The 25,985-nt window shown below is 45.5% G+C and overlaps 1 protein-coding gene across 6 annotated transcripts in view; it reads left to right on the forward strand.

Moving 5' to 3' along the window:
• Nucleotides 1-25,985, forward strand: part of Phactr1 (phosphatase and actin regulator 1) — a 431,785-nt gene that overhangs the window by 317,819 nt on the left and 87,981 nt on the right. For all 6 annotated transcript variants that reach the window (XM_026782882.1, XM_026782884.1, XM_026782883.1 and 3 more), the window contains one exon: nucleotides 19,774-19,854. In XM_026782882.1, coding sequence (XP_026638683.1) covers nucleotides 19,774-19,854 — 81 coding nt within the window. The remainder of the gene's footprint in view (nucleotides 1-19,773; nucleotides 19,855-25,985) is intronic.

Raw genomic sequence — 25,985 nt, forward strand, 5'->3', positions numbered from 1 at the left:
GGAAATAGAAAACACTATCCTGAGTGAGGTAAGCCAGACCCAAAAAGAGGAACATGGGATGTACTCACTCATATTTGGTTTCTAGCCATATTTTAGGGTCCTATTTTAAAACCTCTCCTTACTGTGTCTTGTCCTGAATAATCGTGCCCACAGGGGTGACCAGAGGGTGAATTTAATCGTCCTAGCATGAGAGTCCCCTCTGTCCTCCTTGTCTGCAACCTTCCTGCCCCTTGCTTTCTCTTACATGAAGTAGTCTAATAGCATTTCCAAAGAATATACTAGAATATGTTTGCTATGGTTTGAGAGTGAAATGTCCCTTAAGGACTCATGTGTGTAAATGCTTGGTCTCTGGGGAGGTCATGGCACTGTTTGGAAATGATTCCTATCCAGAGATGTATTTGTGAGACTTATGGTTTGTAGCTGGACTCCAGTTCTAGCCAACATCTCTAACGAGCTGCTGATACTCCCCCACCACTGACAGGATCCACTCCCACAGCCATGACTGCCCCCACACCTTTTCCACCATGAGACAAAACAAATCCTTCCTTCTTCAAGTTGGTTCCGTCAAGTGTTTTTGTCAAAGTGCAAGTAACCAACACGATGGAAAAGCCAGTCCTCAAATACTTACTGTGTCCTACCCTGAATGTTTCTCTTCCAGCCTTATCACTATAGTTGGCATTGGCTGTGTCTTCCTTACTTTTCTCTTGCTGTGATAAAACAACATGATCAACACAACTTCCAGAAGGGTCTGCTTGAAGTTTAGGGTTCCAGAGAGATAAGAGTTCATCACAAACAAAGCAGGGAGCATGGCAGCAGGCAGGCAGACATGGTTTTGGAGCAACAGGTGAGAGCTCACATCTAGATTCACAAACAGGAAGCAGAGAGAGCACTAGGGATGGCAAGAGGCTGTTAAAACATCAAGCCTGTCCGCAGTGATGTACCTCCTCCAAGAAGGTTACACCTCCTCACCCTTCCCTAAGAGTCCCACCAACTGGGGACCAAGTATTCAAAGGCCTGAGGCTGATGGGCGACATCTCATTCAAATCATCACAGGTTGTCGTTGTATTTTTGCTGTTTATCTGATTTCATTTCTTTGAGAATCCCATGTTCTCCCTTGGTACTATACCAAAACCTTTACTTGTTCCTTTACTTCTGACTTCTTGTCATTTTTTTCATTGTATTCAGTTTTCATTTGGATGTAGCCCAACCTATTTCAATAAAACTAGCACCTCCTAGATCTCACCCTCAGCTCAAGCAGAGCCTTCCCACCATGGGTGGAGGGTCACTCAAGTTTTTTTGCAAAGGGTATTGTAATGCAACAATTAGATGTGTGATTGCAGGGATGGGAAAACAATCTTAAAATCTTTGCACATGCAAGCGGAGGATAGATGGGTAGGTAATCAGAAGTGGAGGAGCATACAGCACCTATGGTGCTGAATGTTAACTGCATCCCCTCAAACAAACCTTAGGGGGGAAACGTCCCCAAGAAAAGTCTAAGAAGCAGGATCCTCGCTGATCATAGACAACTCAGTCATTGAGCAAGAGAACTGAGCTATTATAACAATGGTAAGTCAAAGTCAAGACATTCTAGCAAAGTAGTATTCACCTTTGATTGGCCCAGCATGGCTAACAGCAAATCCAATGTCATATCTCCACTCCCACCTTCAGTACCTCATTCCGTGCCTTGAAAAAGGGATCGCCAAAGTCAATACTTATAAGGAGAATCTGTAAATACTGTTTTCACATGTGCTCGTAGACTCGAACAGGGGCGGACAGTCCAGGTGCAATTGACTTTGCTGGCTGCTAGGAAATCTCACCTTCCCTGGCTAATCCATGGAGCCTGCACACGCCCTCTCTATGGTTTGAGATGAAACTTGTGTTGAGATAGATCATGATTTTAAGTTGTTTTCTCTAGCTTTCCCATAAAAGTTAATGTCAGTCACAAAAGAAAAAAAATGTGAGCATTTAATTTTTATGACTCTCAAGTATGGAGTGATATTCATTCATTTATTAGTTAACTTATTTTTTTTTTTTTTTTGGTTTTTCGAGACAGGGTTTCTCTGTGGTTTTGGAGCCTGTCCTGGAACTAGCTCTTGTAGACCAGGCTGGTCTTGAACTCACAGAGATCCGCCTGCCTCTGCCTCCTGAGTGCTGGGATTAAAGGCGTGCGCCACCACCGCCCGGCCCTAGTTAACTTATTTTTGTAGTATTGGAAGTCAAACCGGGGGCTGTGGGTGCTAGGAAGGCACTCTGCTCGCACTGAGCCACACCCCCAGCTCCACTTTGAAATTGTTTCAATCAGTTATTCCGTTTCAAGAATCTGTCCTAAGTTTCTGAAAGCTTTCAACCTTCATTCAATTTTTTTAATGTGCAACATTCCTTCTTGAAAATAAGAAAGCAGCTTAACAGCTGCCCCAGGCTGGCTGGGTAGACCAGTTAGCTATTTTCATGGAAGCATTTCAGAAATTAACCGCCCCTCAAAAACAAGTATACCCTACCCCTCACTTAAGCCCCTCCTGTTCTTTCGATAAGGTGGAACTTGCCTTACCCAAGACCAGATGTATAGAAGCAGCTAGAATTCAACCACCATTCGGAATTTGACCCTCATGACATTGCCCTTTCAAAGAGCTGTTGGGAATAAAGTGGGGCCCAAGGCCCCCTCCCCATGAGAGATAATGTAGATGTTTCTCGCCCTCACCACGTGGGAGAGCAGTGTGATGCTCTGAGGATAACTCACGTCCCAGCAGCAACTTCATCCTTTAATACCTCAACAGAAACTCTCAGTGTTCGAAACTCACACAGGGATGTGCCGACTCCACAGGGAAGCTGGCTGAGGACCCCGTCCAGTCCTGAGTAGCTCATGAACATCCTAGTTTAGTTGTGCTGCTGTTGCTCTGATCAAGTGCCATGACTAAAGCAACTTGAGAAGGAAAGGATTTATTCTGCTTAGATTTTTCTATCGCTGTTCATCAGGAAAGGAATTCAAGCCGGACAGGAACCTGGAGGCAGGAGCTGATGCAGAAGCCATGGAGGGGAGATGCTTACTGGCTTGTTCCCCATGGCTTGCTCAGTCTGCTTTCTTATAGAACCCAGGCCCAGCAACCAGCCCAGGGATGGCAGTGCTCATCAATCTCTAATTAAGAAAATGCCCTACAGGCCTGCCTATAGCCCAACTTTATGGAAGTATTTTCTCAATTTAGGTACCCTTCTCTTGGATAACTATAGTCTGTGTCAAGTTGATATAAATCAAGCCAGCACAGGTTGTCACAGAGCAAACTCTGCCTTTCCTGCCAGTACCAGCCCAAGACCCCATTCAGAAGCACCTGACCAAACCTATCCCAGCCCTCTGCTTTCTCTGTCTTCCCATCCCTTGGCTTATTGGCCTTCTGAACAGACTTCTATTAATGCAAATACCCAAGGCTACCTCCAAGCCTTCCCAAACCAAGTACCTATAGCAGGTTCAGGAGCCTGTGGTGAATACTCAGTGGTTATGATTACTCTGTATTTTGTCATGGATGCTTAACTATATTTGGAAAGCCTTTGTGGGGAAGTGAGCCATTCAGCTGCTGAATCAAGCACAAGACAATCTTTTCTGCTCAAAATATAATATGAAGTTATTTTCAAAGGCTGGAATCAAGGGGTGTTAGCATTAGCGTTTGCAGCTTTGTTCTGTTCTTTTTCTCTTTTTATTTATAAGTACAGAAGAAAAAGAAGAGTAGGTTTTCCCAATACGCCTTGAACGTGATTTAATACAGCATGCTGAACTCACCACTTATCATGAAGATCCTTGAATAAACAAGTGGCTGAGGGGTGAGTTGGCCCTCGGGTTAGTGAATTCAGTAATTTGTGCTGTTAGGATCTTGAGCTATCACTGCACAGTAGGATGTGATCACACAGCTCGGGAGATTTGTGCACTGACGCATCAGGAGTGGGAAGGAAGGAGACATCATTCTCCTAGGGAGAGAGTCTGACTCTCCAGCAATAAAAACCCAAGAGGGGCCAGCTCCAAGTAGGACAGGAAAATACCCATCTTGTGGACTCACTGGTGAAAGAGTAGTTTGTCTTCAAGGGCTTCCTGGCCAAGAAGCTAGTATGTGTCAAGACTTGCTAAGGATAGCTGGGGGTGAGGTGGGAATTCTGACCCTTTTGGATCCAAGCTTTTTTACGAGGGGTGTGTGTGTGTGTGTGTGTGTGTGTGTGTGTGTGTGTGTGTGTGTGTGTACACAACATGTGCCTCATGCATCTGCAGGTACCTGAAAAGACCAAAGAAGGCTGTCTCCTCTGGAGATGGTGTCACCAGCAATTATGAGCCACCTAGCATTGATGCTGGGAACCAAACTGAAGTCTTAATTCCTGAGCCATCATTTCAGGCCCTGGCCCAGGCATTAAAGATGGAACACTATCCCCTGAAAGCAGCATGCAGCAGCATCACTGTCAAAGAGAAGCCAAGCCTGACGCTGGTGGGAAATGGAAGCTAAACAAATTTTATTCACTACTGTTCCAGTTGAGAGACCACAGCTAGACCAGAGCTCAGCTCCCTAGAAGCAAAAGAGGCCTTACCTGTCTCGAAAAACTAAAAAAAAAAAAAAATACAAACATGGGAATGTGTCAGGGGGCAGATGGACTAAGCCATCTGCCTGTTAACCCATACCTACAGAGTTGGGCTCCTAAAATCCTACAGAGATGGAGCCAGGGGCCCTAACCTTGATGCCCTCATATCACCCAGGTCCTGTCAAAGACAGCAAGGGGCTTCAGAGCTGCTGAGTTTCCTAAGGTCAATGCTCCAGGCAAAGGAAGCTTAGAGACCTAGGTCAGCTGTTGGTGGCTTTGTACTTTCTCAGGGAGGCATTTTCAGGGATCTCTGTTGTTTTCCTTTTTCTGGGAACAAGACTTGGAGAACCTGAGTTCTGCCTGTGTTTATCGGAGCCTGTTTGCATAGGAGGAAGATTGTTTTACTGGTGCTGAAAGTCGCAGCTCTTCCCAAGGTCAAGGCCTTGTGAGAAGAGTGGCAGGAGGACCTGATGAGTGGCAGGAGGAGCTTAGTGGAGCAGGAGGATGGAAACTCCTGGGAGAGGTAAAATGTATGTCAACTGGGCCCCACCCCTCCGCCCCCGGAGGCAGAGCCTGTGCGTCCAGTGGCAACCCTGGAGCCTCCAGTTGTAATGAGGAGAACGTGTTTCACCTATAGTAACCATTTGCTGAGTGAGGTGGTTTTCTGTTGTTTCGCTTTTCTTGTTTGAAGACACTGCTGGGGGTGTCAGATCCAGGGCCATGTGTTTGCTAGAGTTCTCCGCTGAGCTGTATTCGGGGAGCGGGGGGGGGGGGGAGCTTGTTTTTCAGGATACAGTGTCTGCGCCCATCCCATCAGAATATCTTCTGTGTGAGGTCAGACATCGTCTTATGACAAGGAGTTTAGATTTTAAGGCTGCTTATCCAAAGTTATATTGATCTTCGTCAACCTTGAGTTCCACTGCATCAAGGATCAAAGGTTGTAAAATGCATGCAGTTTTACATGAAAGCCAGTTGTCTTTCTGGGGAGGAAGAGGAAGAACGTGTTGAAACGGTGTAACCCAGGCTGACCTCAAACTCACTAAACAGCCAAGGCTAACCTTGTCAACCTGCCAAGTGCTGGAATTCCAAGTGTGTACCGTCATGGCCAGAAAGAGCCACCGTTTTATACTTAGATAAATCGGTCTATCATCCACCAACATGGATTTGTCCTCACTCACCCATGCATTGATCGACTTCTTTCTAGACGGTATCACTGTGTAGTCCAACCTAACCTTAAACTCCTGATCCTCCTGCCTCAACCTCCCAAGGGCTGAGATTGCAGGTGTGTACCTGTGGTGCCTGGCTTGTACTTAATTTTTTAAAGAAATAACAGGGAGGATTTTGTGCCTCCAATGGTCTCCTCTTCCTCCTCCTCTTTCCTAGTTCGCCTTTTTTATGAGCACCCCTAATTTTCAGGAGGTAAGAGACTGTGACCAGTGAACCTAGCCCCACCTCACCGCCTGTTTGTGAGATACAGTCCTGCTGTCACACCGCCATATACCTTCATTTATGGGCCACCTATTCCTGGCTGCTCTGGCTGGTTTGATCTGCACAGATGGTAGAGCCTGCAAAGGCGCAAGTGCTGGCCACCAGGCCCTCTGCAGAAAACGGTTGCTGACACCTGCTCTGTGTATCTACTGGCTAACTGATTCATTTTTTCCCACCAAACTTATCATTTCTGTCTCCTTGGATCATGAAGCTAGAAGCCCTAATAGAATCTTTATTATTTCCTCTGTATCTCTCTGTATCTTCCCTGCCCTACCCCCACATGAGAAACTTTTCATTCAACCTGAAAAAAATAACCAATGTCTTCAGTCCCCATCAAGCCCTGAAGAGACAAATCAGAGCTCTCTGCTACCCAAGTTTGCATACATAATAATATTTATATAATAAATGACTGGGTTTGTAATTTGTGGCATTATTATATCTAACAAAACTGTTATCCTTTAATTTTGAAGAAATTGGTAGGTAAATCTTGATTCCATTAGTGGAAACAATGATTAAATGTTTCTTTCTCTGGAAATAAAATAGTCTTTTTTATTTACTTGTTCCTTCCATGAAACCTGTCCCTTCTTTTCCTCAGCAAAGAAATCAAAGGTCTTATCCCAAAGGGTCAAAGACAGGCTTTTAGTCTGTGAGATCATGACTGCAGTGCCCTGGTATGAAGAAAAGGCAATTTGTAAAAGCGTTTAATCTCACAGCCAAATGTTAGGGCTCTAGCCTGTGCTGATTTTCCTCTCCCCGGAGTTCAACATATTAAACTATGCCAGTCACCTCATAGCCCTTCAGATGGTTCTAATAATTACAATAGTAATGCCAGGAGGGGGGTGGAAGAGGTGGTATCGGCGAGGATGTGAAGACGTCCGCGCACTGTGGGCTCTCCATGAGAACATAAAGCTGGACAGCTGCTGTGGAAAACAGCACAGTTCTCCTCAGAAACCGAAATCTGGAACCCCCATATGATGCAGCAGTTCATTTTAGCACATGTACCAGAAAGAACGCAAAGCAGAATCATAAGAACGTGTGGACACTGGACATCTGTATTCACAGAAGCGTCATTCACAGAATCTCAGAGGTGGAGGCAATGACTGCCTTCCCACAGCAGAGTGAGAAAAGAATGGCTTTCCTCCCCAATTCGCTTTTTGGTCATGGTTTTTTGTCAAAGCAGTAGAAACCCTAACTAAGATACATACGTGGTCTGTATGTACAGTGGATTATTTTTTTAAGATTTATTTATTATGTATACAGTATTCTGTACTCCGTGTATACCTGCAGGTCAGAAGAGGGCGCCAGATCTCATTACAAATGGTTGTGAGCCATCATGTGATTGCTGGGAATTGAACTCAGGACCTCTGGAAGAGCAGCCGGTGCTCTTAACCACTGAGTCATCTCTCCAGCCCATACAGTGGACTATCACACAGCCTTCAAAGGAAGGAAATTGCTAAACACTGGACTATGTGGATGAACCCTGAGAATGTTATGCTAAATAAAGTAACCTAGATACACACACACACACACACACACACACACGCACACACACACAGCTGTGTTACTTTGGATACTTGGAACAGCAGATTCAGGAGATAGGGGTGACCTGTAACTGACAAAAGAGGTAAAGGCACTGTTGAGTGGATACAGAAGTTCAGTGTAAGGGTACACAGCAAAGCGAATGTATGTAATAGTACTGAGCAGCATCATGAATATTCAGGTGAGGTAGCTGGAGAGGTGGCTGGGCAGTTAAGAGCACTTGTTGCTCTCACAGAGGACCTGGGTTCAGTTCCCTACACCCACCTATAGGTCACAATTACCTGTCACTCCAGTTCCAGGGGATTGGAGCTCCTCTTGTGGCCTCTGAGTGCTGCTAAATGCACAAGGTGCACAAAACCTCGTACACTCCATGTGTGTCTTAGTCAGGGTTTCTATGGTTTTGACGAAACATCACGACCAAAAAGCAAGTTGGGGAGGAAAGGATTTATTCTGCTTACACTTCCATATCACTGCTCATCATGGAAGGAAGTCAGGAAAGGAATTCAAACAGGGCAGGAACCTGGAGGCAGGGGTTGATGCAGAGGTCATGGAGGGGTGCTGCTTACTGGCTTGCTCTCCATGGCTTGCTCAGTTTACTTTCATATGGAACCCAGGACTGCCAGTCCAGGGGTAGCACTCCCTACAATGGGCTGGGCCCTCCCAGCAATCTCTAATTAAGAAAATGCCCTAGAGGCTGGCCCACAGCCTGATCTTCTGAGGGCATTTTCTCCACTGAGGTTCCTTCTCTCAGATAATTATTGTTTGTGTCAGGTTGACATAATTCTAGCCAGCACACCATATATATAAATTGTAAAAAAAACTTTAAAAATTATTAAGATGAACAGTTTATGTCTCATGTTTTTAACCACATCTTTACCATCTCTGGGGATGCTATCACTGAACTGATCATTCGGATGCATGTTGCAGTCCAAAGTTCTGTATAGCTCCTGTCTTCAGGGTCTCACAGCAGGTAGTTTATCTAGCTCTGTCAGTGGTATGACAGGATGCTCTAGTAAAGGGGGAATCAATGAGATCATAGAACACCCCCCCCCCCCATCGTGGCCGCCTTATCGCTTGCTCCTGTGCTCTTGTGTAGCTAGAAAGCCAGGTAAGGTTTTTCTTTCTGTTAAACCCAATGCTGCAAACCATCACAGTCCCTTTGATGAGCTCTTTCAGGAGCAGCGGGATGGGTTGAGAGCCTACATTTGCTTTCTCACAGCACTGAAGTCAGGTAAATTCCCATCTGAGTCAGATCATCCATCCCCTCACTGACTCCAGCAAAGACTGTGCCGAGCATCGGAATTTAAATTCTTAATCACCAACTTGGCTCAAGTCTTTCCTCAGCCCACTGAGGAGTCCATCGCTAGAACCTGAAAGCTGCCAGACAGTACTGTGGCATCAAGGGTCACCCCTCAATGTCTTAAAAAAATAACAACAGTGCAAGCAACTGGAAGAAAATGACATCTGTTCTTTTCATTTGTGAACTCTGCTGGGTTCCATTGATCCTGCTACATTGACTTCAGAAACAGTGCACAAACGCCCATCAGAAAAACCCAGAAGCGGCAGTCACAAAAGATGAGCAAAGCCTGGGCAACCATTTAAGGGAGCAATATGCGTCTTGCTGAGTCTTACTAACCAGGAGGATAGAGGACTGTCTGTAAGGTGAGCCTCCAGGGAAGTTGAGAGGCTGCTATGCTTTTAGACCTCTCTTCTGTGTGCATGTGTGGTGAAAAGCCTGCTTCATTAGCCGTGCTGTTTTTCAGTCTTTCCAACTGCACTTAGAGTAAGTGTTTGAGTCATGAACCTTACATTTAAATACTCTGGGATTTTTCCTTTTCTATGGATAACATATATCCTGGTTTGGTTTCGTTTGTTTTTGTTGACTTGCCACGGGCTATGGTCATCTGAGAAGAGGGAGTTTCAGTTGAGAAAATGTGACCATGATATTGACTTCTAAGTAAGCGTATGGGGCATTTTTCTGATTGATAATAGACGTGAAAGGGTCCAAACCATTGTGGGCGATGCCATGCCCACACTGGTGGTCCTGGGGTCTGTAAGAAAGTAAAATGAGCAAACCATGGAGGAGCAAAGCAGTCAGCAGCCTTCCTTCATGGCCTCTGCTTTGGTTCCTGCCTCTACATCCCTGTCTCAAGTTCCTGTCCCAACTTCCCCCAGCTATTAAGTGTGATCTGAGAGCTGTAAGATGAAATAAACACTTTTATGTTTAAGCTGCCTTTGGCCATGACCTTTGATCATGGCACAGGAAATCTGAACAAAGACAATATGCAAGCACAAAGGCAAGTTTTCCCTAGTGCCCATCAATAATGCATTTCTCCCGCTTGAAGGAAATGAGTATTTGTTCTTACTGTTTGCATTACTAGCTGATGAGTGCATAAGAGACCTATATGTGTCCCCATTCAAGCACCTTGTTATGCAAACGAAGAAAGTCAAGTAACACATGCCTTGTGTGGAGAATAGCAAAGGACATTGATGCATTCCCTGGACTTGCCCTTCAATTTGGAAGGAATTTTGAATATGGTTTTATACAATTTTTAAAAGGAATTTAGATTACTGAATCTGTCAAGCAAATTATATTGTCAAGTAAAAACAAAAAAATAAACGAACAACACCCTCCCCCCCCAAAAAAAATTCCATATTTTCCCAAAAGAGAATGATCAATGATAGGTCCACATGACATTCCTAATGGATATTTTTCGAGTATTTGCAAAAGGGATAATAGTAGTGTCACTCAAACTGACTCTAGTTAATAAAAGAGGAGTTGTGCCATCTTGTATTCCCACCTTGGGAGCATTTCCCTTGTGCTGTGGCATAAAAGTCAGTGTGGCTCAGAATGCCATGCCAGCCATCAGAATCGACGGCACAGCACAGAGTTCTCACCACCCAGTGCCAGATGGGAGATGCCAGAGCCAGTGTTTGCCTTCATAAATGTGGGTAAATTTGGGGTTTTGTTGTTGTTGTTGTTCTGTATGTGTGTGTGGGGGGGGGGAGAGGCAGTGGTGTTTTTTTTTTTTATTTGTTTAATTTTTTGGATGCAGTTGAGCATCCTTTTGCTGTGGATATGGTGCAAGAGGGGGTCCTCACCTTACTCCTGCAGTGCCCCTCCCCCCGAAAGAAAATTTCAAGCCTAAACAAAACAAAGAAAGCAAACAGACAAAAACCTCTCCACTTCTTCTTTCTTCCTCTTCACTGGTCCCGGCGGCATTGGGAGCAGTGTGTCACAGAGTGCACACTTTGTCCAATCAGCTTTACTAGCTAATGTTCACTTATGATGAGTCACTGTCTGGTCGAAGGCCTCTGGCTCCTGGTACACCGTCATCACTGGATCCTCATCCAGCCTCCTCTGGAATATCCCATGGTTGCTCCAGGGATGGAGAGATGTGGGTATTGTTCCGCAGGAGCAGTCCCTTCACGAGCTCCAGCAGGTCCTAGATGGGGTAGGTGTTTGGGTAGGCCAACCTAAGGCCTGGCTGTGGGTATGGGTGATAGCTAAGATGGTCAGTCCCAGTCACTGGGGCCACCCACCTCAGGCAAGAGAGCAGAGCTCGCTCCCCTATTCCCTATACCATCAGGGTTGGCTCCCCCTAATGTATCGTGAGGGCTGAGGTCATCTCTCCAAAGTGCAGGGGCCAGCTCTTCCATGAGGGCTGGGCTCTCCTGATACAGTGTCCAGCAAGAGGCAAGGCCAACTTGCCCTGGGCCAGCAAAGGGTGGGACCAGCTCAGCATGGCCCTCTGATTCCATCACGGCCCCCTGAGGGGATATGAGCCACAGACTTTAATACAGACCCCAGACATCCACAGCCCCCCTGAGGTAGTGCTTTAAATGCTCCAAACAATATTAGTGAAACATCGCAACCTAAAAATCCAAAATCAGAAACGTGTCAAAATTCTAAATTTTCATGTACCAACATTATGTCGCAAAGAAAAAACTTCACACCTGACCCCACAGGTTGAGTTACAGTCAGAATGGAGGTGCACTGAAATACTGTTTGAAATTACTATCAAGCTGTATGTACAAAGTGGAAACAAAACCTAAATGAACTTTATATGTAGAATTGAGCCCCATTCCCAAGATAGCTTGCTGTGTTTATGTCAATATTTAAAACTCCATCCAAATCAAAATCTTTTTTTTCTTTTTTTTTTTTTTTTTGGTTTTTCGAGACAGGGTTTCTCTGTGACTTTGGAGCCTGTCCTGGAACTAGCTCTTGTAGACCAGGCTGGTCTTGAACTCACAGAGATCCGCCTGCCTCTGCCTCCCGAGTGCTGGGATTAAAGGCGTGCGCCACCATCGCCCGGCTTTTTTCTTTTATTTATTTATTATGTATATAATATTCTGTCTGTGTGTATGCCTGCTGACCAGAAGATGGCACCAGACCCCATTACAGATGGTTGTGAGCCACCATGTGGTTGCTGGGAATTGAACTCAGGACCTTTGGTAGAGCAGGCAATGCTCTTAACCTCTGAGCCATCTCTCCAGCCCCCCAAATCAAAATCTTAAACACTTCCGAGCACCAGCATTTCAGGTGAGGTGTCCTCAACCCATGTTCATAGTTCTGGATTGTCCGCCAAGTTGGTCTTCAAGTGTGAAGTCTAGCTCAGAAATAACTATCCGCCATATGTGATGGAATTTAGAGGTGGCCATAGTTTACAAGTGACTGGCTGTGTCCCTTTGAAGTTTATGGTGACCCCCTAACCTGCAGTGTAGTCACATGTGATCTATGGAAGTGAAGTTAAATGAAATCATAAGGATTGGGCCCCAGTTCTCTAGGTTTGCTTTCCTTATGACTTGAGAGTTACCTGGACTCCGGAAGTTGGAGAAAATAGTTTCTTTGCTGTTTAAGCTAAACAGTCCTTGCTATTTTGTTATGGCGATCCAAGTAGATCAGTACAGCACACTACAAACAAAGGAATCAGACACTATGCTAGGTTAAAGACTGTGCAAGTGCGTTTGCTTGCAGACAGGCTTGCCAAACTATGGCAGAGTCCCACCCTGTAAAGGCTTAGGACAGGAGGAATGCTGTGCACACGCCTTTGCACACTGCAATTGCACAACCTGCATTGAAGCCCCCATTTTACACTCTGGACAGGTTACTTAATGCTACTTTCATCTGCCAAGGTGGGAACATGATGCCAACCTCCTGGAATTATTGTGAAACTTACATAAAACCTTATGTGGGAACACAGAACCCTTACCTCCGAATTCATTGTATTAGTGTGGTCACTGTGGGGCAGGTCAAGACCTTCATAGAAGCATCCTTTTTAAACACAGTATCTGTCTGAATAGAAATATGGCATAGCTATGTATAGTTATGGTTCTTAAAAATGCAATTCACAGTTAATGACATACTCTGGTCACTGGCAGTAGAGAAGAACAGAGGCGACCCCAGTCAGCTTGCAGGTGTCGCTCAGCAGTCGGGCACATGCTGAGCACACACAAAGCCATCGGTTCCATCCCCTGCATCAAAAATAGCCCAAAGCAAGCAAACAGGTGCTGTTATCCTTTTCTGTCCTTAAAGCATCTGGGAAATCAAAATTTGAAGGAACCCCTCCTCTTGTTAACATTGTACTCCAGACTTCACCCCTGCAGGGTGGATCCAATCATGAGACTCTGAAAAAGCAAGCAGCAAAGCCAGCAAGATTGTTTCTGTGGACTTGGCACTACAGGATCATGTGAACAAAAGCCCTATTATTGTTTAGGTAACAGGTGGTAGCTAGGCTACTAAGCTGTTCTGGGCAAAATGTCAGATTTCCACTCTTGAGTGCGTGAGGGGATACGTTCCTATCACAGAGTAGCCAATGAAAATTGGGGATTTACAGTAAAATACAGTAGCTGTATTTTACATTCTACATGCTGTATCTGGAAAGGTAAGCTCACTTAAATCTACGCATTACGTTTTTCTTCTTGGGCTTGGGCACGGGAGTCTGGGGCAGGTCTTAGAGGCAGCGGAGAACGAAGTGGAAATGAGAGATGTGGATTTGAGCACCATTACAAAGGGGAATTAGACATTCCTACACACTCTCTCAAGCACTAGAAGCCAGCCCCAAAGCAGCCAGCCTTTGTGTATAATGCCATCTCTCATGTCACTATGTCTGCAGTCCCTGCGAGGGTCAACACATCACATGTAAGGAAAAAGCCTGTCGTTACAGACGTCCTGAATAGAGCTCTGTGTACATTTGTTTTCAGATCTCTGTTTTATTGGATCACATTCTATATACCACAGCAATGGATACTTACATGAGATTGGGTTCTCCACCTTCCCATCATGAGCCGGGGCAGGTGCATATGAAGCCACATCCCCTCCTAAGGAGCTGATAACTGCCGACATTTGCTGGAGAAGAGGGTGTTGGTTTTTCTAATGGTACAGTCTCACATGGACTGGGTGGGAAGGAGTGGAGGAATAGCAGAACATAACGAGGGCAGTGGGAGTGTAATCACAATAGGGTGTATTGTAGGAACCTGCCAAGATATAAAAGAAGAATATTATGTTCTACTGTGCTCCTATACTAGGGAGCCAGTGGAGGAGGACAACGATGATGATGTTGATGATGATGATGACGACATGATGGTAGTGATGATGATGATGATGATGATGATGGTGGTGGTGGTGGTGGTGGTGGTGGTGGTGGTGGTGATGATGATGATGATGGTGATAATGATATGATGGCGATGATGATGGTGGTGGTGGTGATGGTAATGATGGTGATGATGATGACATGATGGTGGTGGTGGTGATGATAATGATGGTGATGATGGTGGTGGAGATGATGTTGATGATGATGATGACTGATTGGTGGCCATCTGCAGCATCTGACTGATCTCAGGAGAGACAGTCATGCTCATCCTGATGAGGAAGAGCTCCCTGTGCTGGTTAGCTTAAAGATAGAAAGTAGGAGATGCAAACTGTGGCATTAACATCCCTGATGCCCTCACCCGATCATTCCTTGTAGAACTATCCTTTTTCAGTTGATTAGTTCTTTACATGATGGACTCCAAGAGTAGTCTGTTCTGGTTTCCAAATTTTCAGAATCTTTCCTTCTGTAAAATTACTTAAAAATGGAAGCTTTCTGCTTGAATTCTTAACCCACTCATGCAGGCCCCGTGGAGCTCCCTGGAGCCTTGGAGAAGAGTGAATGAACACTAAGAGCGATGTACACTGTACATTGTACTTCTGTACATGTTGTTGGATCTGTGTGAGGGAATGACCAAGAAACGGCACATTGTGGCATCTATTCCTCTATTATCATCCCATCTCCCGTGGACAGGAGTCAGTTTGCAGGACAGCTGTGATTCCATCACGTCAGCTGGGCTCTTCATTCCCCTTTGGAGACTACTGCAAAGTGACCAAGAGAGGCAGCGTTAGTGAGAATACCCTTTGAGTGTTGCTGTTTGGGGAACTAGGACACATGTTAAAAAAAAAAAAAAACTTGGCAAAACAGCCATATGGAATTCTTGATGTGGCTATAAAGCAAACACTGTGTGTCTGCATTGCAAGTCTCAATAGTAAATACCGCCAGCACTTGGAAGCCCTTCGATGTGTCATTCCGATGTCCGTTCCCCCTCGTAAGTGGTGGAGTGGGTCCTGATTCCTTTCATAAAGAATTCCTTTGCTTTCTAATGTAGTTACAAGTTTAGATCTGTGACCAAATCATGCCTGTAGCTTTTGCCACCTTTTTGAATTTCATACATGTGTTCTTTATTTTGCTTTCTCCATTCAACATTTCTTGAAAGATTCCCTTGTGTGTTTACTTTTTTTCTGGTTTTTTTTTTAGATAGGGTTTCCCTGTGTAGCTTTAAAACCTGTCCTGGACTTGCTCTGTAGACCAGGCTGGCCTTAAACTCACAGAGATCTGCCTGCCTCTGCCTTCCAAATGCTGGGACTAAAGGTGTGTGCCACCACCGCCCAGCTGTGTGTTTACTTCTTACTTTGAAAATGGCCAGACATGTGAAGTGGAGAGGATTTTATGACTACATTCTAATAGTTACTAAACTTTGGTGGTGTATAATGCTTGCTTTCTGAAGTGGTGTGTGTGTGCATGTATGTGCGTGCATTGTGCTGTGTATGCACATACACGAGTGCAGGTGTTTGTATGTATCCCTGTGTGTATATGGAGGCCACTGAGTGCTCTTCTTCAGCCCTTCCCACCTTATTCTCTTGTGACAGAGTGTCTCACTGAACTGATAAGGCTGGCTTCCAACAGCCCTTCTATCTCGATTCCTCTCAGCTCTGGGGTCACAGACACTTGTGGGTTTTGTTTGTTTATTTGTTGTTTACTTATTTACATGGATGCTGGCGATTTGAAACCATGTCTTCATGCCTGCTCAGCAAGCACTCTTACCCATGAAGCCGGCTCCCCAGCCCCCTCCTGAAGTGTTTTAATATAAATTACAGACCTCTCATCATGCATCTCTGAAACAGTAAGAAATGTGTTCCACGTGTATACAGGCCATTTTCAGATATAGCAAAGCTAAGAATAACCTTTAATGAACTTCAGTACCATCCCAGAACTGTATTTGCCTACTTAGCTCCCAAATGCTTTTCCAGCTGGTTCATTCCACTTGTGGGTACACTTAAAATCTTTGAAAAACATAGTCTTAACCACATAGCTTACAGTTTAGGAGGAAGCTCTGTCCCTTTCCTTTTCACATATGCATGCCTGAGGCCTGGCAGGGAAGCCCTCTTCCTGTAGCAAAGGGAAAAACAGACCTGTTAATGGCATCATCTGGTCTCATACATTGTCACTCCAGAGGAAATAATGCTATCTAAATTACTGTCAAAAGACATACTCAGTATCTGTTCCAACAAAACCAGAATTGTTAATGGCCAAATGCTCACAATTGCCCAAGGTTAAAGGAATCTATACCTTTGCATATTGGGGAAAGCCCTGGAGCTGAATGCATTGGTGGGCTCCCAGCTAAGAGCACTCACTGCAGCACAGCGCTCTGCTGACTCAGGCTTCCACAGCAGCAGAAATACATGGAAAGAGATGCTTGACCACTATCATCATTACTAGCTCAGACATGAAGAGTCTGCCCTCCTTCTGTGTGGTCACAATCATCTCTCCACACCCATGGACCCAAAGATGACAAAATCTAGTCCCCTACCTTCAATGGAATACTTTCGTAGAACATGGGGGTGTCTTGCTGAGCTCTTAACCCCATGGTTAGATGACACACAACAGTAACTGCAATAGAAATGCTGTCTGCATTGGGGGTTTTAGGGTATTGCTTAGTGAGTGGTGGCCAGGCAAGCAAAAAGGATCTGTCATGAAAGTAGGGGTGGGTGGGGGCATGTTGGAGAGAATAGTTTCAGTGGTTAGGGAATGGGAGAGAGGAATGGGAGGTGAATATGACTAAAATTTATTATGAATCAAACTGTCAAAGAAAATAAAGAGAGAAAGGGTCTGTGCATGTCCAGTACAGACACCATTTTTCTCTGATTCTTTTTTATCTGAGCTTGCATCTGTGGAGTAACTGATATCTAAGTTTACATTCACTTATCGAGTATCTGTGGGTAACACTGTTCTGCAAAGAAGACTTTAGACTGTATGGACGAAGATAATTTAAATCTCACCACAAAAAAAATAAACAGACTCATCTCTGACCTTGTGGGTTATGAAAAACTGACCCAACTATTACTACTACTACCACCACCACCACCAATAATAATAATAATAATAATAATAACAACAACAACAATAATACAGTAGTTGGGTCACTACCTTGATAATGTGTTTTCTTCATGTGTCTCTGGCACCATCCCACCAAACCTGAAATCCCCTAAGAATAACTACGGGAGGTTCCCATCCAGGCATGGAACTAGTTAAGATTTCAAACAAAGAAGCATTGAGCCCTAGACAATCGGTCCAAAGCCAGTATTATAAGAACAGCCAGAGTATGACTATTTCTTTACAAAGAAAAAGAGAGAAGAGGGTTGTTCTGCCTGAGTGTGTCTGTAGCTTCTGGTTTAACAAATTTTTCTCAAGGCCAAGGCTAGTTTGTTTGGTATTTAGGGCAGTGATCCAGATAGCTTTATCAGTATGTGAGGACCATCCAAGCCTGGTAGGAAATCCCTAAAGGTGGCTGAGTCACAGAACTGCTGTGACGCCATGTGACAGAAAGAGAGTAAAAGGATGAATGTCTTAGTCACTGTTCTGTTGCTTTGAAGAGACACTAAAGCCAAAAAGTCCTTATAAAAGAAAGCATTTAATTGGGGGCTTGCTTACAGTTTCAGAGGGTTAGTCCATTATCATCAGTGCAGGGAACATGATGACACACAGGGCCCTGGAGAAGTAGCTGAGATCTTTAATCCTAATCTGCAGCCAGCAGGTAGAGAAAGAATCTAGGCCTACTGTGGACGTTTGAAACCCCAAAGCCTACCCCCCAGTAACACATTTCTTCCTACAGATCATTACCTCCTAATCTCCTTTTAATCCTTTCAAACAGCTCCACTCCCTGGTGACTAAGAATTCAAATAGATCAGGCTGGGTGTTAGGGGGGAGGGCATTCTTATTCAAACTACTACAATGGATTATTGGATCCCTGCAAGGACCTACTGGGAATTCTGCTGAAGTTGCTCTGGTAAAACTGTGGTAATGGCTGTAAGATCACACTGACAGAGCAGCCACTGAGATCCATGCTTATTGTGTGACAAGAACGCTTGCCCTTCATCTGCTCTATGGAATGGGATTACTAAATGGATTTAGCGTTCTGTTACTGGGACAGAACGCTTGAGAAAGTCAACTGAAAAGCAGGCAAGATTTGTTTTAGATTCAGAGTTTTTCAGTCCGTGATTGCTTGCCCATGCAGGACTGTGGCAGTTCAGCATTTTATCACAGGCAATACGTAGTGGCTCAAAATCACCTTTATCATGGCACTTAAGAAACAAGTACAAAGGAGTGTTGACACCCCAATGTCTCCTTCAAAGCTCCACCTCCCAGTCACCCAAATTCCTCCAACTCGGTTCCACTCTCTACAAGTTTTATCACATGCAACATGATCAGTTCGTTGTTCCAGAAGCAAACTGTCAACGTGATCCACCTAGCAGAGAAAAACACTAGGCATGTTCATTCTGAGGACCAGTTGGCCCACGTTGACAAGTGTCTGATGTCCCAGAGATCATAGGCTCCCACCGAGACTTGGCTTCTTGCCCACTTGTTTCTTATTCTAAATTCTGTTAAGGTGTGTGTGTGTGTGTATGTGTGTGTGTGTGTGTGTGTGTGTGTGTGTGTGTGTGTGTGTAAGTAAGCTGCACATGACTTTGCTCTTCCGTTCTGCCAGTAGCATGTCACCCCTAAGTAGCTATGCTCCTGAGGGATGTAGAAATGTTCAGTCTGACACGGCCACTGAAATACCCCCACCACCACCCCGTGTTTACCAGAGATGGGATTGCAGGTGCTGAAGGGACTGCCTTCCCTTCAGAGGCTCCCAGCATGCCTCCCGTGGGCCCTTTGTATCTATTTCCCCTTCACTGGTCCCCATTACGCCCACTCTTCCCATAGGAGAACTCTCTCCTCCTCTCTAGCCCCACCTACCACACATGTGGCTCAGCTGGAGAAGCACCTGGCTTGGGAAAAGTTCGTTCCTCGTGTGGCTTCTCCCATATGCGGCTACATAGCGAGGTGAAGGAGAGGTGAAGCAGAGATCTTCACGGGTCTTCGTGGACCACCCTAGTACAGGGTACTTTTCCAGAGATAAATATCCAAATGCGTACCTCTATTTAATTTTTACATTGGAAAAACAAGGAGACCCTAGGTGAGGAGTCAGATTGGCGAAATGCCGAGATGCTGAAATGCCCAGCCTGTCTGACAGGAGGAGCCATCCTCGGGACATGCCCCTGACCGAGAGGTAGAGCCCCAAACAGAGGCTGAATCCCAGTCCCCTTAGCCAGTAGTCGTGCGGCTGATGAGATATTGAAGCTTCTCCACGCAGAGGCATCTGCCACTGTAAGTCAGAGTCAGAAGTCATTCATCAGATTCAATAACCAAACCTGCCTTAGAGGTAACTCGAAGAGTATTTTGAAGAGTTAAAACATTACCTGGTGTCATTGGCTTACCATCAGCAAAACGGGCTTCATAGGCTTTCATGAGATGACAGTGTCCATTAACAGATGGATCCTTTGCAGGGAGGAGGACAATGGCTACCGTTCACACCGCCTCTCTTGTCTCTTGCTTGCAGCTCTGGAAAGGAAGATATCGATGAGGCAAAGCAGAGAGGAGCTGATCAAGAGAGGGGTCTTGAAGGAAATCTATGATAAAGGTAAGAGGCTGTCTGTTGTCCGCAGGCCCAGCAAGGTGTACATATTCATTTCCGGTTCTGCGTTTTGCTATCCACATCACTTCAGTCGGGATTTGAACATTTAAAACCTGCTGATTCTAGAGGAAGAGTGAATGTAGCAGAGGGCACTAAAAACATCAGTACTGGATGAGAAGAAAGGATATGGTGCTACCCAAATCAGCCACGAGCATGAGTGCACACACACACACACACACACACACACACACACACACATACATACACACAAAGATGTAGGTAGGCCCTGCACCGGGGCAAATGTAATTGCTCTGTGTTTGTGTGAACTCTGGAGTTTCCCAAAATAAAGATTAAAAAGCCACAACCCAATAGGATTTTCTTAGCACATGTTTCCCTCACTCTCGGAACCTTGTGTTTGGTGCTGTGTACCTCGTCTTTTGTTTGCTATATTGTCCCCTTTAAATATGAATGGCTGCAGTGTCACACGGTAACAGGCCTTTGCTCCTGTTCATTGAGAACTCTGGTCTTTGATGTGGAGCCTGCTTGCATAGATCTCTTTCCCCACTCTCTCGGCTTCCCTTTCTTCAGCTCTCTCTTCCTCCCCTCCCTTTGCTTTCTCTCCCTCAGATGGCACAGTCCTCCAAGGGCTGTACCTGAGAAGCCAGCTGCTTCCAGTCTCCTTCGACTCTTTAGCCGTCTGTGTCAAGTCTGTGTGCTAGTCAGTCCAGTTGGTGTTATTGGAGGGGCCAGATCATGAGCTATTTGACTTCCTGGGTTCACCCCAATAATCAAGTGCTCCTATGCCTGGCGTGGGGCAGTCCGTTTGTGGTGATTGTTTGTGGGTCTTCTCCAAACCCTTGTGGGTCCCAATGTGTAAAGGCAGCGTATGTTTCTAAGTCCTGGTACAATGCTCTAATTCAGCTGTTTTCTACACTGGGCCCTTACTTCTTGTCTTCGTTTGGGTTACTGATGCTATAATCAAACACCATAACCAAAGCAACTTGAGGAAGGAAAGGGTTTATTCTGCTTACGCTTCCATACCGCTGTTCATCACCTATGGAAGTTAGGACAGGAACCCAAACAGGGCAGGAATCTGGAGGGAGGAGCAGATGCAGAGGCCAAGGAGAGATGCTATTTACTGGCTTGCTACCTCATGACTTGCTCGGCCTCCTTTCTTATAGAACCCAGGACCCCCAGCCAAGGAGAGCATTACCCACAATAGAAACCCCTCCCCCATCAATCACTAATTAATAAAATGGCCTACAGGCTTGCCTCTAGCCTGATCTTACGGAGGCATTTTCTCAGTCAAGGTTCCATCCTCTCAGAGGACTTTAGCTCTTGTCACGTTGACATAAAACCATCCAACACACTCCGCTGCAGCATGTCCACCTCATCCGTTACCATTACGGGCCTTCTCAGCAGTATGTCTGAAACATTTAACCATTGCACAGATTGACAGTCTGAAATGCAAGTAGAAAGTAACACACACACCGTTCCCCCTGCCCTGGTGACAAGAGACACAGGAAGGAATGTGACACTATAATCTTTCAAACGAGGCTAAGTACCTGAGCTTCCTAAGGTCCTGAGTCCCTAAGGTGAGGTACATTCTCCATTTCTACCTGGAGGAGGCTAAACAGCAGAACACATCTCTCTCTCCGGGGGTGGAATCCTTCATCTTGTCACTTTTCTCCAAGGGCACACTTTTAGTACGGTCCCCAAACCCTGCCTGGCATTAACCTTCATTAGTACACTTCACCACAAGTTTCTCTCCACATTCACTCCCCAGGAGAGGCCGCAGACACCCGCCTGAGTGCAGGTGTGATCTTGGAGAATGAGCACCAAGTGCTTCAATCCTGCGCTCACAGCCCAAGCTGGTTCCGACACCGCTAAACAGCTCTTCCCGCCTCCTTCCCTCCTTTCTCTCCTGCAGCCTTCACAGCCCATAATCTCAGCCCCTGGGAGATAGAGACAGGAAGAATAGGAGTTCAAGGCCAGCTATGACACATAACTTAATGAAAGTCCATCCTGAACTACATAGCTCCATAAGGCCCTATCTCAATAATAATAGTAATAAGCAACACTTGGGAGGAAGAGGCAGAGGCAGGAGCATCTATACAAGTCTAAGGCCAGGCAGGACTCCATAACAAGATCCTGACTTACCCATACCCCTCAGAAACACTTCTAATTCCACACCCAGCTACCTTCGTGACTTTAGTTAACTTTATTAACTCAATGTGCCTCTATTCTTTTAATCTCAAAGTATGGATAAGATTGTTGTGGTACTGACTGCATGAGATAATATGAATCATGACCGTGGTAAATACACAAATCCTCAAGAAACATTAATATGTTCCCATCACCATCTCCCATCACCATATCTTACATTGTTTCAAGCCCTTTCTACTCTCAGAGCTGATGATGCTCATGTGACCCTTTTCCTAGTGAGACACAGCACACATGTGTTTGCTCACCCAGATTGGAAACCCCCTACAGACAAGAGTCACTCCAAGTCTAACTAGTGAGCCCATGAGCTTTTTGGAGTTCCTTGTAGGAGTGTGGGTGAGGGGTTACTTCCAGGAGCAGGGATGACTCAAAGGTATCACTGAAGAGCCCAGCCTAGCATGGGTGATGACTCACAACATCTGTATCTCCCGAGCTATCTAGACAACCTTCAGGCAGCTGGACAGACAGTTCAGAGACCTCTTCCGGGCAGTTATCCTGGCCTCAGTCTCACCACGCATCAGTTTCCTACTCTTTCCTTAATCTAGAGGTGTTTACTGCTTCCGTAGCCTTGAGGAGGCGCCCCTGTGAATGTTGTAGGCTTCGTCTCTACCAGACGTGTGAAGCGTGTTTACCCCGAGTCTCATGAATGTCCTCTGACCGAAATGTTTTTGAGGTGCTGTGGTTGCACAAAGCCTCCCAGAGTTCCTGTTAGTTTTGCGTGAGTAATAGATGATCTTAGCGGTCAGAGGCCATTCGAATATTGTACACAGTTCACGCAGCCTGGGATGTGCAGAATAGAAACCACACTGGTAACATGATGCCGTGACTCCCTGGATTTCCCGACACCTTGTGACTTGTGTCATATAGAATGAGCGTGTCTCTTCCATAAATGTGCTTCTTGTGAAAAGGAAGGAGACAGAAAGAAGGAAAGGGAAAGAGATGAGAAAGAAAAAAGGAAGGGAAGGGAAGAGAGGGGGAGGACAGGGGCGGGAAAGGGGAGGAGCTGTGAGAGAGAATCCAGCTCTCTGCTTCCAAAAGCCCTGACATCCCGCCTGCATTGTCAGCCGGGCCTGCCCCTTACCTGTGGCAGCCTACCTTGACATAATTGAGGCCACGACAGCTCACTCAGAAGGTTCTGTCGTCCCTGGAGACAAAGGATCCCACGTGGGAGGGAAAGGAAACCCAGAGGATGGGTCTGCTTCTGAGAAAGACTAGAACGGATGAGTGGCCCCATGAGTAACGTAGCTCTCCAGAAAGTACTAGAATTTCAGATAACATTCTTCAGCAAATAAAAATAAAACATGTCAGGGTGTAAGCTTGGGGATTTTGCTGTTTTGTTGTCCTTATTCAGGTGATAGTTCTTTATGTTGCAGTGACCGCCAACCCTAAAATTATTTCATTGCTACTTCAAAACTGTGATTTTGTTACTGTTATGAATTGCAATGTAAATATCTGGTATGCAGGATGTTTGAAATGTGACCCCTTTGGGGGTTGCGTCCCACAGATTGAGAACCACTGCACTGGCAGGAGCTGTTACACGCACAACGGGAGCTCTCAAAAATGGATGATTCCCCACCACCCCCTCCTGCCTGTAGCCTGATATTTAATATAAAGGTCATCATCCTCTCAAAAATGGAAATAAAAATTTTTCTCCATATTAGAGGAGACAAATGTTGGCTGTGGCCTTCCGAAATCCCCTTATTTATCTGGCCCCAGGTGCGTGGACTTTTAAAGTCTTTTAACGTCTACGGGAAATGCTTTTCACAACCTTTACCAGACACTGCGGTTTGTCCCATTTTAGCTTCTCTGATGCCGTGCCTACAAATGGCACCTACGGGGAGCTGTGATCTGTAGTAACTGTGTGGAAATGAGGATACGGTATTTGCTTCCAGTAACCACAGCAGGAAGCTAAGTGCAGCGGCTCAGAACTTCTTACAATAAATTCGTTCACACTTGTTCATTGGGGTCGTCTAAGTAACAGTCCACCTATTAGCATGTGCCAGGTATTCAGTTGACATGTTTGAGGAGTGGCTTACATGATAAAGAGGACAAAGAGAAATTGTAATTAAATATTCCTTTGATTTGGGGCTGGAGAGGTGGCAGGAAGACTCTATGCTGGCTGGGCGGTGGTGGCGCACGCCTTTAATCCCAGCACTCGGGGAGGCAGAGACAGGGAGATCTCTGTGAGTTCAAGGCCAGCCTGGTCTACAATGCTAGTTCCAGGACAGCCAGGGCTGTTACACAGAAAAACCCTGAGTTAAAAAAAAACACACACACAAAAAAAACCAACCAACAAAAACAAAACAACAACAATAACAACAAAGAAAAGACACTGTGCAGCTCTTCCAGAAGACCTGCGTTTGGGTCCAGCATCCATGTGTTCACAAGTGCCTTAACTGATTTACCCTGAATAACCATGACCTCTTCTGACCTCTGCAGGCACCTGTACCCCATGTGACAGACACACACACACCACCACCACCACCACCACTACCACCACCCCACACACATATAAATAAGTAAGTAAATATCTTCTTAGACAACACCAAATTCTCAGAAAAAGGAAGAAAGAAAAGCACTGCCCAAGCCAGAAGAATGAATGGATTAGTGCTATCCCTGAGTATAAATTAGCAAAGAGTAGACTTTTGTTCATCATGGGTTGGTTGAGCACTTTGCCATGTTGCAGGCATTATTCTTTTTTAAATTTGTGTGTGTGTGTGTGTCTGTGTGTGTGTCTGTGTGTGTGTGTTTGTCAAGACAGGGTTTCTTTCTGTAACCCTGGCTGTCCTGGAACTTTCTCTATAAACCAGGCTGGCCTTGAACTCACAGAGATCAGCCTGCCTGCCTCTGCCTCCCAAGTGCTGGTATAAAAGGCCTGTGACACCATGCTGAGTATGCGGGCATTACTCTAAGAAGCAGAAGTGCTAGTAAGAAGGGCAGGCTCCCTGGCTAACCCAGCTCACAGCCCTGACAGTAGACACAGACGACTTGGTAGGTACAGTGGGGGAAGTAACTGACTTCCACGTAGCGTGTGGGACTATTACTTCATAGGCCAGGAGACTCTTATAAGGCACCTTGCAAGGGAGAGTGGTTGGGAGTGCTAAAAGATGGGCAGAGGTTTTCCTAGAGACGATGGAAAGGGGTGAGGGTGTCCAGAGATGAAGGCTCAGCACCATTGAAAGCACCAATGAGAAATGAAGTAAGAATGAACATCCTCCTATCTTCTCAGTAAGAAGTCAGGCAGGTCACGTGGGCTGGAGCACTCTGCCCTTTCCATGTCTGTTTCTTCCCATAAGGGCATTTGCAGGGCTTTAGGAGAGCGTTTCTGCCCATCAGGGTCATGGCCTCACCATTCATTCTGCAGGAGAGGATGACTAGGAGATAGTCCAAGACATGAATCAGGGAAACCAGCCAGCCATAGTCACTGGGATTCAGAGAACATGATAGTGGGCGACAGGAATGAAAGTCATAGGCATAAGGGTGACATTGGGCTAGAAAGTTATACAAGAGATGAAGTCAGAAGAACTCTTGAACCATTTAGAGTTGGGGATGTGAAGGGAAAAGAGTAAGGGGGCTCAAGTAACCAGGTGGGAAGATATGGGAACCATTTATGGAGCTAGGAACCCAGAGAAGTAAATTTCAAACATACAATATCGTGGTGACTAACTTCATGGATCGAGATATCCAGTTGACTGACAGACACTAAAGCCACAGAGGGAGGTCTGGGCTAGATATGGTTTGGAATTCCTAGATGTACACTCATGATTACTTATGTCTATCACTGCTGTGATGAAATACTTGGCAAAATCCATTTCAGAAAACATTTATTTTGGTTCATGGCTTGAGGTTACAAATCATCATGGTGGGGACATGCCAGCAAGGGTGGCTGTGGTGGCAGGAACACGGCACCTGGT

Source organism: Microtus ochrogaster, chromosome 16 (assembly GCF_000317375.1).
Source record: "Microtus ochrogaster isolate Prairie Vole_2 chromosome 16, MicOch1.0, whole genome shotgun sequence".
NCBI lineage: Eukaryota > Metazoa > Chordata > Mammalia > Rodentia > Cricetidae > Microtus > Microtus ochrogaster.